At 42.4% G+C, this 13,337-nt stretch overlaps 3 protein-coding genes across 4 annotated transcripts in view; 1 reads left to right on the forward strand and 2 right to left on the reverse strand.

The window, feature by feature from the left end:
* Positions 1–8,075, reverse strand: LOC115165561 (cyclin-T1). The gene is made up of 9 exons (XM_029718757.1): positions 7,843–8,075; positions 6,354–6,435; positions 6,074–6,202; positions 4,362–4,422; positions 3,557–3,619; positions 3,316–3,370; positions 2,923–3,086; positions 2,758–2,828; positions 1–2,643 (listed from the first exon to the last, which is right to left on the reverse strand). The coding sequence occupies exons 1-9, from the start codon at positions 8,010–8,012 to the stop codon at positions 1,345–1,347; spliced, it is 2,094 nt and encodes a 697-aa protein (XP_029574617.1). The 5' UTR covers positions 8,013–8,075; the 3' UTR covers positions 1–1,344.
* LOC115165560 (uncharacterized) overlaps positions 8,021–13,337 on the forward strand; it is a 21,324-nt gene continuing 16,007 nt past the window's right edge. Inside the window, exon 1 of the mRNA XM_029718756.1 lies at positions 8,021–8,202. The gene's annotated coding sequence lies outside the window, so the exon portion shown is untranslated. The remainder of the gene's footprint in view (positions 8,203–13,337) is intronic.
* LOC115165562 (SAP domain-containing ribonucleoprotein) overlaps positions 9,297–13,337 on the reverse strand; it is a 5,244-nt gene continuing 1,203 nt past the window's right edge. The window contains exons 3-11 of one of the 2 annotated variants that reach the window (XM_029718760.1): positions 12,323–12,372; positions 12,055–12,116; positions 11,887–11,938; positions 11,710–11,783; positions 11,101–11,141; positions 10,892–10,914; positions 10,718–10,789; positions 9,580–9,654; positions 9,297–9,474 (exon numbers count right to left, since the gene is read on the reverse strand). In XM_029718760.1, the coding sequence (XP_029574620.1) occupies positions 9,427–9,474; positions 9,580–9,654; positions 10,718–10,789; positions 10,892–10,914; positions 11,101–11,141; positions 11,710–11,783; positions 11,887–11,938; positions 12,055–12,116; positions 12,323–12,372 (497 nt within the window). In that variant the 3' untranslated portion in view covers positions 9,297–9,426. Of the gene's footprint in view, positions 9,475–9,579; positions 9,676–10,717; positions 10,790–10,891; positions 10,915–11,100; positions 11,142–11,709; positions 11,784–11,886; positions 11,939–12,054; positions 12,117–12,322; positions 12,373–13,337 lie in introns of both variants that reach the window. The other variant, XM_029718759.1, reaches the window with a different exon arrangement.

The following is a 13,337-nucleotide window of genomic DNA, read 5'->3' on the forward strand; positions in this document are numbered from 1 at the left end:
TTTCAGTTGCATTCAAAATGTACGAGTGAAGACATCAGTTATTGTTAAAACAGTAGTGGAAGCAACACTATGAATTCTGTTCAAAGCACTAAGACAAAAATCAGTCCATTATCAAAATGTGTAGGAATATGTAGATAAGTACTGTAGTATAAACTCTGTACGTTAGTGTAATTATTTGAGTATTATGACTAACATTTTACAACCATTTAAAACAATGACTGTAACACATTCAAATCTAGAAACTAAAATACAAGCCTTAAGGAAAAAATGTATTTAAAAAAAGTAAACTTCATATTTGTCATGTCCAGCATCTACCCCAAATCAACATGTGAAAATGGCACATTTATGTTTTGTAGTAAAAAAAAAAGATACGTTTTCCTAATATGCATCATTGGATTTAAACCAAATATGAGTTGGCATTGCATACTCATTGGAAACACTTATCTTCCTCTATTTTTTACTACAAAAAAATGCACCATTTTCACATTATGTTGGGGTGGTGCTAGAGATGAATATGAAGTAGAAAAACTTTAATGTTTCTTTAAATTTCAAGTATTTTTTGCAACTTAACTAAATGTAAAAATATTTTGTCCACACATTGTCATTTTACAGAATTAATATATAAAGTGTTGCAAATAATGCAGAGGATTTTTTTTTACTACAATAGACAAAATGGGGGGGGGGAATCTGATTCAATGACTATTTTTAAACAAAAACATTTAAAACGATGGCTTTGAAGACATGCATTCTCAAATAGACTTGTTTAAGGAGCACTCAACTATCCTTCAGTTCAACAGGACACAGCAGAAAGCGCGGGGGAGGCAGTTGTCAAAATGTTCTAATTGCATTCAACACTAATAATAAATAGTATATTAAAAACATTCTGAAAAATACTAATTGTTAGCGAGACTTACACAATTTAAGAAGTGAAGCAGACAAGTTTGTTTCTTCTACTGTGCATTCAAAATGACTTAAACAGCCATGTTTAAAATATCAGGTCCAGTCATTCCATGAAATTGGATTCGAGTTCATATCACAATACAAAAATGAATAACATCAAAAATAGTATTTACATTTTTTATAAATAAATTGATTTTGTTTTCTTTCACACCTGTTATTGCCCCACAGATGTATTGGATATGATGATGTAACAAGGGAGAAACTTCTGTACATGCATCACTGAAAAGTATGTATTGGAAGTACATTTCTTTGCTGTCAAGTTGAAAACCACAACATGATTCATTCAAACACATAAAAGGGACCCAAAGTCACAGTGCAAATGTCTTATGGAAGGATGTGGAGGTGTCTACAGATACTGTCAGTAATTCACCCCTTCATCAGGGATCATTTGGGTAAAGGGGGTAGCGGAGGTGGAGGTTCAGCAGGCAGGGGTGGCGGTCGAGAGCCCCCCCTCGACCCTCCGCTGTATCTGTACTCCCCGTACTGAGACCGGTAGTCAAACATGGGAGGCTGAGCAGGTTGGACCCCCTGAGCACTCAGTAAAGAGTTCAGCATCTCAAATGTGTCCTGGTACTCATTTGACTGGCTGCCCCCGCCTGCATTGTGTCCGTTAGTGTCAGTCTTGTCCCCCTTGGAGTGAGAGAAGTTTCCCTGGTGGAGGGAGGGGAGACCCAAGGATGGGAGGATCTCAGCAGTTTGCGCCCCCAGGGAGTGTGCACTGGAGGCGGCTAACAGAGCAGGTAGCTGGTGGGCTGAGTTCCTGGAGGACTTAGAGACTTTGGAGGGGTGGGATCCCTGGGACTCAGTGGAGTGTGTCCTCTTTCGAGACGCGGAGGAAGAGGAGCTCATTCTAGATGAGTCACTGGGGGTCTTTTTGCTACCACTTCCTCCTACAGCTCCAGCAGCACTGGCTGAGTGTTTATGTGACGAGGACGAAGAGACGGAAGCACCGCTCAAAGATGACGATGAATGATGGTGGTGGTGGTGATGGTGGTGGTGGGAGCGTTCTCGATGCTTGCCCTCCCTACTCTTGCCCCCCTCCTCTCCCGAGCCTGTACTGCGTACTTTCTCAGGCACCCGGATTCTCACTTTGATGTCCTGTTCTCCTCCGGCTCCTCTGTTCCCTCCTCCACTGTGCCCCCCGCCTCCCCCAGTCCCCAGAGGGAGGCGCATCTTCAGGGAGCTGCGCTCGCCCCTCTCCTTTTCCAGTGGGATCTTGAGGATGATGGGCGAGGGGCTGCTGAAGTCAGAGGAGGCTGAGCCGGAATGGTGGGAGCTGGACTGCTGCTGATCACGGTGGTACTTCTCCTTCCTCTGCTGTTGGCCTATCAGAGCTTGGGCTGCCGAGGCATACTCCCTCTTCACGCTAGCCTCCATGTTCTCCAGCTTCCTCTTCTGAGCAGCCAGGACATCAGCGTGCTTGGCCCGGTACTCACTCAGTGACACCTTGGCTGGGGCGTGCAGCTCGACGTGGTTGGGCTGGTCGGAGCCACCGCCCAGGGTCGACTTGAGCTCCAGTAGTATGGGAGCCATGGATGAGGAAGAAGATGAAGAGGAAGGGTTGGAGAGGCTGGCCAGCGTGGTCTCAGAGGACGACATGGAGATCATGCTCATCATACAATCTGTCTGGTCCCCGTCCTCTGGCACCTTAGACTTCCCTCCCTTCACTGTCTGACCTGCCGCCTGGGACAAGAGACAAGACATCACTGAGTTAAGGAACAATATATGGAAACAGCCTGAATGAAATGGAGCTATGAGAATTTAAAATCAGTGCAAGTATGTTAAACTACAACTTACTTTCCAGTTGCGAATGCGTTTTAATCGGCTTGGTGTCTTCTCCAAGATCTGTAGGAAGTCGTGAGTGAGCTCTGTGGGTAACAAAGTATTACAAGGGGCTCCGCAATTCACTTCCTTACGATATAACCAACATCTGCAGACACGCAAAATGAAATTCAAACATACCATCCAGCAGCTCAAGGGTGACAGTATTGTCCACATACTCCCACCAGTGCTTGCCGTCTGTGGAGACAGGGATCTCCCAGTTGGACCACTTGCAAGCCAGGTGGATGCAGACACAGGCCACTATGGGTGGGCTGTACTGCAGGCAGAATGTTGTCAGGTGTAGGCTACACAGCAGGTTGGGTCCCAGATCAACCATCCAAAGGGGGGGAGAAGAAACCGATTCAGTTCCAGAATACCATGAAAAAGGACTGTGCATCTCATCAATGGGTGGTGATTTCATTCTAATACAGGTCATAAGAACATCTCCTTTTTCAGTTTAGACAATGTTGCATTGCATTTGTATTGAATTGAAAAATGTAAAGCTCAAAGTTGAACACAGAGTGAACAGCATACCTGTTGGTAGCCATGAAGTATGAGGTCTGGGCCAAATCCTTACTCGCTGGGACAACAACACGAGAAACAAGAAAATACAATTAAAACCTGCTGCGTTCAAAATAATGGCATTAAATACATGCAATAAAAATCCTCATAAATAATACATTTAAATAGGTAAAAACCATTTATGTTATTTGTAAAAGTACTAGGGTTCTCAAACTTCACCAGTAGCCTAGAAAGGGGGTTTGTTGATTCTTACCTCTGACGAGCTGGGTGCACTTGACAACATGAGTATGTGGGTGGTCAATGGTGATTTCAAAAGCTGTAATGAAGGGGGTAGAGTGGAGACAAAAGGTTTCATGAGCAACAGAATTTCTAAGAACACTCTAGAATCTTCTATCCTGATTTATGGGAACCTGAGGGTGTTAAGTCAAAATAGGTTCAGCTCAATAGTTACTGAATTTTCAGTATTCTCACTGAGCGTTAAAATAATTCCCTGAAAACCAAAGTCTTATGAAACTACAGTAAATAGTGAATGAATGCACTGCTTTAGATCTTCAGATGACAGGCCCTGTATAAGACAAATGTAAATGAGTGAGTTGAGAATTAGAGGTTTAGCATTAACATTTAAGCCAGTCATTGAGACAAGGGTTATAGGTGGTGAATGGGCATTTTACTGTTCCATCTGAATTCTATCAATACTGTACTAAATTCACCATCTCTAATGTGATTACAACCAACATTACAGCCAACATATCTTCCATGTTCTGGCTAGAACAGCAATTACGTTAAGCCAATTAAGAATGGCTTAAAGTCAAGAGGAAAAGGTAAAAGAAAGTGCTGCTCTGTAACATTAGTGACGAAAACAGCAGGGAACCGAAATGCAAGACAGTACTGATAAAGTGAGCATGGAAGACTAGATGTGACCTTCCAATGGAATGGACTGCTACTCAAGACTGCTGTAGACAAGAACAAAGAGGTTAATATTATCAGTAGGCAAGCATCACATCTCTCTAGTTTGGGATGAAATCAAAGACCCCATTCATTTGTCCATCCCAACTTACCCAGGGTCTGGAGTATAATGCTCTCAAGAATGACCAGGTCTTGGGCTTGTTGCAGGTAAGCCTGAGGTTGAGAGGACAGGCAGGAGACAGGCATTACTCACTAGGAGGCATTCTCTCCCCCCTCATGTCTCACTCACACCTCTTGCGTTCCCTTTACGCAGTCTTACCTTCAAGGAGGTACAACTGCCTCAGAACACCCAATTTCTTACTTTGTTATAACAATTTAAGCACTTAAAGGAGCATGATGGTAAAGGTAAGATTGAGAAAAAGGAAAACCCCAAAGCGCAGAATAGCTTTAAAATTTCTACAGATCAAAGCAGTGAGTATGGACCAGGGGTTGGATCCAGTTAAGGGAACAGAACCAAAAGCCGGAAAATAACGGCATTTTCAAGGAACAGAAACAGAACCTGGAATGAAAATGATCCACTGTTCCGGAACAAAACCATTATTTTAAAAGCATGGGAATCGGTTAATAACACTATTTTACGTTGCAGGCATTGTTTTCTAGTCCCCCCAAAAAGCTTCCATACAAAGCCCTAACTGTCACTCAGAAAATTATTCCAATGTCTGTTCGCAACCTAAAAATCTTTGCCTGTGCCGGTTACCTGCCCCTCCCCCTCTGAAGCATAGGATACGGTACTGACATTAGAAGCATTATTCAGAAGATAGGGAGAAAGATTTGTAACTGGCTAGAGAAGAATGGATACATTTTTTCAATGCTAGTTAAGGATACTATAGGCCTAGTTACCTTGATGGATTTAATTACAAAAATAATAAAACATGTTTTACAAATGTGGTGCCGCTCTGCATACACACACAACTTGTTATCTAGCTAGCTAGCTCAAAAGGACATTTAAAGTTCCTCCATAGAAGCCGCTCCTCTTAGGTCCACAGAATAATACTTAATTCAGATTATGCATAACAAGATGCCCAGCGCTTCAAGCCTCCTCCACTCCACACCCGCAAAATTTCAGTCGCATTTGGGTCATAGGCTACACTTGTCTGTCCATCATGCATGTAAACAACTAGCTCGCCTGCTCGATCTGCACTGATTGGTGAAGTAATTTAATGAGATAAATGTTGTTTTTTTTAAACTTGATTTCACAGGTTAAAAAAGGAACCCGAAAGGAATTATATAAACCAGCACTTTTTGTGGGGTTCAAACCGGTCAGAACTTTATTTTGCTAAAAAAAAAGAAAGTTATGTTCAGAACAAAATAATTGGAAAAGAATTTTGGTTCCAACCCCTGGTATGGACAGAACTGTTTACAGATCTCCCAGTCTGAAAGGAAGATGGTGAGTGTGTGGAGAATATCAACACCCTCTTTCATAACCTGTGAAAGAGAATGCATTGGGGCTATGTCTTTTTCACAAAAGATATCAAGACCACTTCAAATGTTATCAAGAAGTTTAAAGTCAAGTTGCATTAAATGTTATTGCTCCGTTTCTTGCCAGAACTTGTATCAAATAAAGCAATATCTAATCATAAAAAAATATAACACCAACAGCCTGCAAGCGGTGAAATCAATGTCAAACAGTTATGATGCAAATACCATCATGCATAATGACACAAAAGTACACACTTTGGGTCTTTAAAAATACCAAAAAAGGTAGAGAACACTGGATCTACAGCCAACCAGTTTGTGGTCAGAGGATCACACTGCAAGTGCCATAGTGAGTTTGAAGTGGAGTGGTCCGACCATGGAGACTTACATCACTGCGGACGTCTGGTGAAGGGTCCTGAGGGTTAAGGCATGCATGGGTCACCTTGATAACATGCTCCAACTTGCGGGGCTGTTCCTCAACCTTTGCAGCCAGGAACAGTGTTGCTGGAGCTATGACCTAGGGGTAAAACAACAAAAAAAAAGGACATTTTGATCAAAACTGGTGTCTTGTTAGTGCTACGCATTATGCATTTCACATAAGATTTAATTAAAACTTTACAAGACACAAAATTGTGCGAAGGAGGCTGTCAGTGTCCAAAAGTACTTACATTTCTGTGGAACCTGGTGAAGGACTGGATCATGTAGAATCGGTGCATATACACAATAGCAGTATTAATTGTTAGCTGGGACCTGATGCATAAGGGTTAAGGATTATAACATAATATGATATCTCAGTGAGATTTAACTCAGTGTATTTAGATAAATTACGGTTATGTTATGTAACAGCAGCTACCAACTTATTTTCAACTAAACTAGCTAGTTGTGGATGTAGCTAAGTGATCTGCTGTAACTACTCCTAATGTTGACTGGTGGTACATAGTAGGACAACATAACTGGCTAGCTAGAACATACTAGCTGGCTAGAACAGCATTCTCAACCTGGTCTCAGAGTTTTCACATTTAGCATGTTACATTTGGTATGGTTGGGGTGGATGGGTGAGGTAAAACGCAAACGTCTAGCAACCCAAAGGTTGCGAGTTCGAATCTCATCACGGACAACTTCAGCATTTTAGCTAATTAGCAACTTTTCAACAACTTTTTATGTTAGGTTAAAGGGCTAGGGGAAGGGTTAGCTAACTCCTAAACTTAACCCTAGTCTAGCTAACATTAGTGAGCTAACTAATGTAAGCCACCTAGCTAGAATTCGTAACATATTGTATGTTTTGCTAATAATTGTATTTAGTAACATATACAAAATGGATGATGCACATTCACAAATTAATACATACCATACAAAATGTAACATCATACTAAATTATGCTTCTTGGATTTACGTACAGAATGATACGAAATGCTCTGAGACCAGTTTGGCATTCTGGGTCAGAGTTTGTTGTAGTTAAGGAAGTAATTAACAAATGGCCACGAAGAAGCCAATGACATGGTATCAGAAATAAGAAACTAACTAGCTTTAATACACAGGGGCATTTTATCACATTACAGCATTGGACCGCTCACCAATACCATTTATATTATGTAGTTAGTTAACGCCAGTTAACGTTCGCTTGCCCCAGGATGTTTTTAGCCTACTAGCTAGCTAGCCACTCGTTAGAGCAGATAAAGCTTGCCAGCTTAGCTCACACAACAGCGCCACATATCTTTGATATCACCCTAACACTATGGCCAACAAAACCAATGCTTTTATCAAAATATAAGAACGTGTTTAATACACCCGAACCCCGTTTATAATAAATAAATAACTTTGACAAACGGCCCCTGCTCGGCTTTTGTTCTCCACAGGAAGCGTATGCCTAGGCCGCAGAGGCCTACACACAACGTCAGCTAACTGGCTAGGCTAACTATCTAGTTGTGCTAATAGAACGCAATTCCCTGGCACTCGCGAGTCACAGCAGCAAGTCTGGGCTGCTTGTTGCAAATAGCTAGTAACTACGCCAGTCTGTACACACCACAGATTAATAAATAGGCTAACATGAATACAGTATCCATATAAAACAGCAACTAGCCATGCCGCCAAACCGGCATCAATCTCTATAGCTAGCTGTTAGCAGGCACAAATCGTCTCCGGCCCGACAAAAGATACACATTGAGTCGCTGTCCCATGTCCTGTAGAAGGTTCGCGGCTTGCTGTCTGTAGGATAATTCCTTGTCTGGATCAAGCCCCGCACGACGAGACGGGCTATTCTCGATCTGTTCTCGGGTGAAGTACCATTTGTTGTTTGTTCCAGAAGGAGAAGGGAACGAAGCCGCCATTACTGAGAAGGACAATATTTTTGACTTGTGGTACGTCACAGGAACTGACGTCAATGGTGTGGATGGCGTAAATATGCCATGTGTCCCTGAACATAAGTTCTAAACATCTGTGGCAAATAAACGAAACGTCTCTGGTGTCCATGGCCTGACAGAAAAGTAACTGCAAAGGGCCTACAATCAGCAGACAAGGGTGAGTTAATCTATAACATATTCCCGGTTTGGACCTGGGATGCAGAATATCGCCTCGTCTGGGGACTGTTTTGGATTATTGTAGGTGTGGTGGTCTGGTCGCTTTTACAGTCGCGGAATAATCACCCAGGTGAATGCTACACTTCAATAGTAGATAATTCATCCTACCAATTGAGGAGCTGTGAACGCCAGACGACCATGTCCCCTATGAAGAACTCCGGGGCCTGCTCCCTCCGCTCAAGATAGTGTTTCTGAACGGCCCATCTGAAGGTGTGGAAGACATGGCTCAATAAATCCAAAATATTTGTTTTGATTTTAAAAGCGACCGAGATTCTTCTTATGACAAATTGCTATATAAAATAAATCCATTAATATTCTTATTACTACGCAGCAGAATGAACCAATACTCACAAACCAACCCGGTCTCAGAGCGTTTCATATTATCCTGTATGTAAATCCGAGTCACTCAAATTTGTATGGTATGTATTCATTTGTGGATGTCCATCACAAATTTCATGGTACGAATTTGAAAAACATGTGGTACGAATTCTATCTTGGTGGCTAGCGTTAGATGACTTATCTAGGTTAAGGGTTAAATTTAGGAGTTAAATTAGAGTTAAGATTAGCTAAAAATGGTTACGGTTAGGGGAAGGGTTAGCAAGTATGCTAAGTAGTTGCAAAGTAGCTAAAAAGTAAGTAGTCAAAGTTGCTAAAATGCTAATGTCTGAGATTCGAACTCTCAACCTTTAGGATACTAGACATTTGCGTTATACTCCCAACCAACCTACTTTATTTTTGTTGGGGGGAGGGGGGTCCCGAATTTACATATACTATGTTGCGTCTAGTCAACAAGACCAGGCTGCACAAACTCTTCCCTTTACTTGTCTGGCTTCCTATATTGATACTGATTAGTGAGAAAGGTCCTGACTTGTCAGCTCACAGGTCTGGCAATGTAAGCACATGGTCCAGCATGCTGTTTCAGGTCTCTATCTTGGGGGACCCAATGAGAAGGGTGCCCTGCTACCAGGCCGTGTACTCCACTTGGTACAACTAGATGATAATCAAGTAGCAAACCCATAGAAAGAGTCACAGAAAATAATTGAAAACGACTTTAATGACAAAATGTAATGCAACTGATAATTGACAAGCTATATACAGTACATTTCAGTTCTGTTCGCAACAAAATAAAAAAAAAAACATAAAACATCACTGTAAATAACACAATTTACACAGCCACATTTCCAAATCGTTCGGAACGCTTCCGTTTCTTTGCCTGTGGGAAAAAATTAAACCATTAAAAAAAAAAAATCTTTACGGTATTAAGTATCAAAGAAATTGTATAATACCTGTTGATTCAATACAGAATGTGAAAACATACCTCAACGTCAGGTGTAACAGCAGCGAGGATCCCAAATCTTTCTTTCCGCTTCTTCAGCTTTTCATCTTCCTCAACCTGTAACACACAAGCATTTTGCTACACCCACAATTACATCTGCTAACTGTGTATGTGACCAATAAAATTTGATTTGACATATGGTCTTAAATATGTAACATGGAGGCGGCTTAATCAGAAATGCTGGAGTGTAATAATCACAAGGTTTCAATTGAGCATTTCTTTCAGGATGCCCTGTAGTCTCATACACTAAACAGTTCATTAGGTACACCACCCCATTCACGAAAATGGATCGCCCCTACAGACAGTGTGTTACGTGGCTGTGGCTTGTTATCTAAAGCAGGCAGAGGCATTCAGTTACTGTTCGATAGAACGTTAGACTTGTCAAAAGGAGTGACCTAAGCAACTTTGAGTGTGGTATACTCTACGGTGCCAGGTGCGCCAGATCCAATATCTGAAAAACTTCTGCACTCCTGGGCTTTTCATGCACGACGGTGTCTAGGGTTTACCAAGAATGGTGCAGCAAACAAAAACATCTGGTCAGCGGCACTCCTGTGGGTGAAAACAACTTGTTGAGGAGGTCAAAGGAGAATGGCAAGAATCGTGCAAGCTAACAGGCGGGCCACAAACTGGCAAATAACCGCGCAGAACGGCATCTCGGAACACACAACTCATCAATCCTTGTCACAGATGGGCTATTGCAGCAGACGATCACACCAGGATCCATTCCTACCAGCTAAAAACAAGAAGTGGCTTCAGTGGGCACGCGATCACAAAGACTGGACAATTTGGAGTGGAAAAACATTGCCTGGAACATGACAGCGAATTCAGTTTACTTGAGTGGCCTGTACAGTCCCCAGACCTCAACCCAATAGAACATCTTTGGGATGAGATGGAACAGGCTGTCCGCAGCATGAATGTACCTCCGTCCAATCTGCAGCAACTGCGTGATGCTATCACATTAGCATGGACTAACATCCCTGTGGAATGTTTGACACTTTTTAGAAAGCCCTGAACAATTCAGGCTGTTCTGGAGGCAAAGGGGGTCCAAGGCAGTACTAGATAGGTGTACCTAATAAGCTGTCCAGGGAGGATAGAAGCTGCCCTATCCCTAGGCGCTCACCTTCTTGGAAACTGAAGAAACGTTCCCGCCAAATCGCTCTGCTCGCTTTTTTAGCTGTTCAACGCTGACCGCCTACACAGAACACAGAGGGAGATAGATGTTTGATTAAATCTTCTGGGTCACTTATGGTTACATTATTTAAATGAGGGGAGGTCACATATTTGGATTACTCACAGTGGATTTATTCACAGTAACACCTTTAATAGAGAGAAACACTTATTAAAACCAGAGTGCAAATGCAGGAGAAAACATTATCATTACTTGTGATAATGAGGTTGTTCAACACTTGTTTATAAACTGACTGCAGGTTATGGTTCTGGGAAAAAAGTTATATTAAAACCACACATGAGAACTGTGAAAATGACTGGAAAATTCACACTGACCTGGGGTGGAAGTTGGAGGTGCAGTAGCGGGCAAACCAAACCTGAACACAATGCATATTTAATCAAATCAAAGTTTGTCACGTGCGCCGAATACAACAGGTGTAGTAGACTTTACAGTGAAATGCTTACTTACAGGCTCTAACTAATAGTGCAAAAAAGGTATTAGGTGAACAATAGGTAAGTAAAGAAATAAAACAACAGTAAAAAGACAGGCTATATACAGTAACGAGGCTATAAAAGTAGCGAGGCTACATACAGACACCGGTTAGTCAGGCTGATTGACGTAGATATGGTTAAAGTGACTATGCATTATATATATATATATATATATATGATGAACAGAGAGTAGCCGTAGCGTAAGAGGGGTTGGCGGGTGGCGGGACACAATGCAGATAGCCCAGTTAGCCAATGTGCGGGAGCACTGGTTGGTCGGCCCAATTGAGATAGTATGTACATGAATGTATAGTTAGTGACTATGCATATATGATAAACAGAGAGTAGCAGAAGCGTAAAAGGGGGGGGGTTGGGGGGGCACACAATGCAAATTGTCAATATAGGTTAATAGATATACCCAATCAATAGTGTTGGGAATATTTGTGGGATACTGACCGGGCAGCACGTATGGCCTTCTTGCCATCAGCTGACGCAGGGACATTGAAGCGTTCTGCTCTTTTCTGTACCCTCTGGTAAAACAGGACAAAAAAAATAATAATTATAAGGTTAGCACACCACCATTGCATTGAAGACTTGTCATGACTAGTGAGAGTGCAGCAAGCATCATATTACCTCATCCACAGACGTTGGGGGTGTGATTTTTACCACTTTCTTTTCAGCCGTCCTGAAACACATTAAAATCACATGATTAACATATTTCAATAGGGACATCAGATCATCAGGAAAATGGAGAGAAAATGTCACTCTTCAATGTGTGTTCACATAAAAGGAAAAACTTACTCCTCAGACACTATGGGTTTCTTGTCATTATCCTCAGTGATGGCATCCTCTTTCGTGAGGTCCTACATGTTCAAATGCATAGAGCATCGTCAAGAAATGCACCTACGATTTTACATATATTTTCCTAGCAGACATTTCACGAAAGCAATTGCAGCATGTACAAAGTGACTTTATACTGTATGATCAAAATCATACTGGACACGGTGGAACCCATCTAATCCATACATGAAGTGCCATTGCTGCTATAGTGGTTTAAAACCAGGCTTACCTCTGGCTCTTCTCCCAGAACATCATCTTCATTTAGGCCCATGTCATCCTCTGTTTAGAATGAAAATCAGGCTTATGATTCACCTTAGCACTTTGTAGACTTTTCACCATATTGCTCACAACTTTTAAATATAAAAGGGTGTCAAGGGCTGGGGGCTAGTAGAAGTTGATTTGGAATTCAGCAAGTTACACTTTCATAGGCCAATTCAAATCATCAAGTTTGCAGATGGCAACAGCCTGATTACCAAAAATGACGAGACAACCCACAGGAAGGAGGTGAGGGCCTTGGCGGAGTGGTGCTAAGAAAATAACCTCAACAAAACGAAGGAGCTGATCGTGGCGTCAGGAGAGAGCAGACGCCACGAGAGCAGACGCCACTGAGGCCCCATCCACATTGATGGGGCCGCAGTGGAGAAGGTGAAACGCTTAAAGTTCTTCAACATACACACCACTGACAATCTGAAAAGGTCTACCCACACAGACGGTGTGGTGAACAAGGCGCAACAGGAGGTTGAAGAAATTTGGCCCCTAAGACTATCACATTTTTACCAATGCACCATTGAGAGCATCTTGTCAGGCTGTATCATTGCCTACATTTTGTCGGGCTGTAGCATTGCCCGGTACGGCAACTGCACCATCCACAACCGCAGGGCTATCCAGAGTGTGGTGCGGTCAGCCCAACATATCACACTGCCTGCCCTTCAGGATATCTACAGCACCCAGTGTCACAGCAAGGCCAAGAACATAATCAAGGACCTCAGCCAAATGAGCCACGGACGGTTCACCCTGCTATCATCCAGAAGGCGAGGTCAGTACAGGTGCATCCAAACTGGGACCAAGAGACTGAAAAACAGCTTCTAGCTCAAGAAAATCAGACTTAAATAGCCATCACTAGCCGGCCTCCACCCAGTATCCTGCCCTGAACTTAGTCACTAGTCGGCTATCACCCGGTTACTCATCCCGGCACCTTAGAGGCTGATGCCCCATGTACATAGACATGGAACACTGGTCACTTT

Source organism: Salmo trutta, chromosome 28 (assembly GCF_901001165.1).
Source record: "Salmo trutta chromosome 28, fSalTru1.1, whole genome shotgun sequence".
In the NCBI taxonomy this organism is placed as follows: Eukaryota; Metazoa; Chordata; class Actinopteri; order Salmoniformes; family Salmonidae; genus Salmo; species Salmo trutta.

Excerpts from the sequence above, each read along its gene's own strand:
- LOC115165561 (XM_029718757.1), bottom strand. The coding sequence starts at position 8,012 with ATGGCGGCTTCGTTCCCTTCTCCTTCTGGAACAAACAACAAATGGTAC. Across the intron at positions 6,203-6,353 it reads TCACCAGGTTCCACAGAAAT|GTCATAGCTCCAGCAACACT; the intron begins GTAAGTACTTTT and ends TTTTACCCCTAG. Across the intron at positions 2,829-2,922 it reads CACCCTTGAGCTGCTGGATG|AGCTCACTCACGACTTCCTA; the intron begins GTATGTTTGAAT and ends TGTTACCCACAG.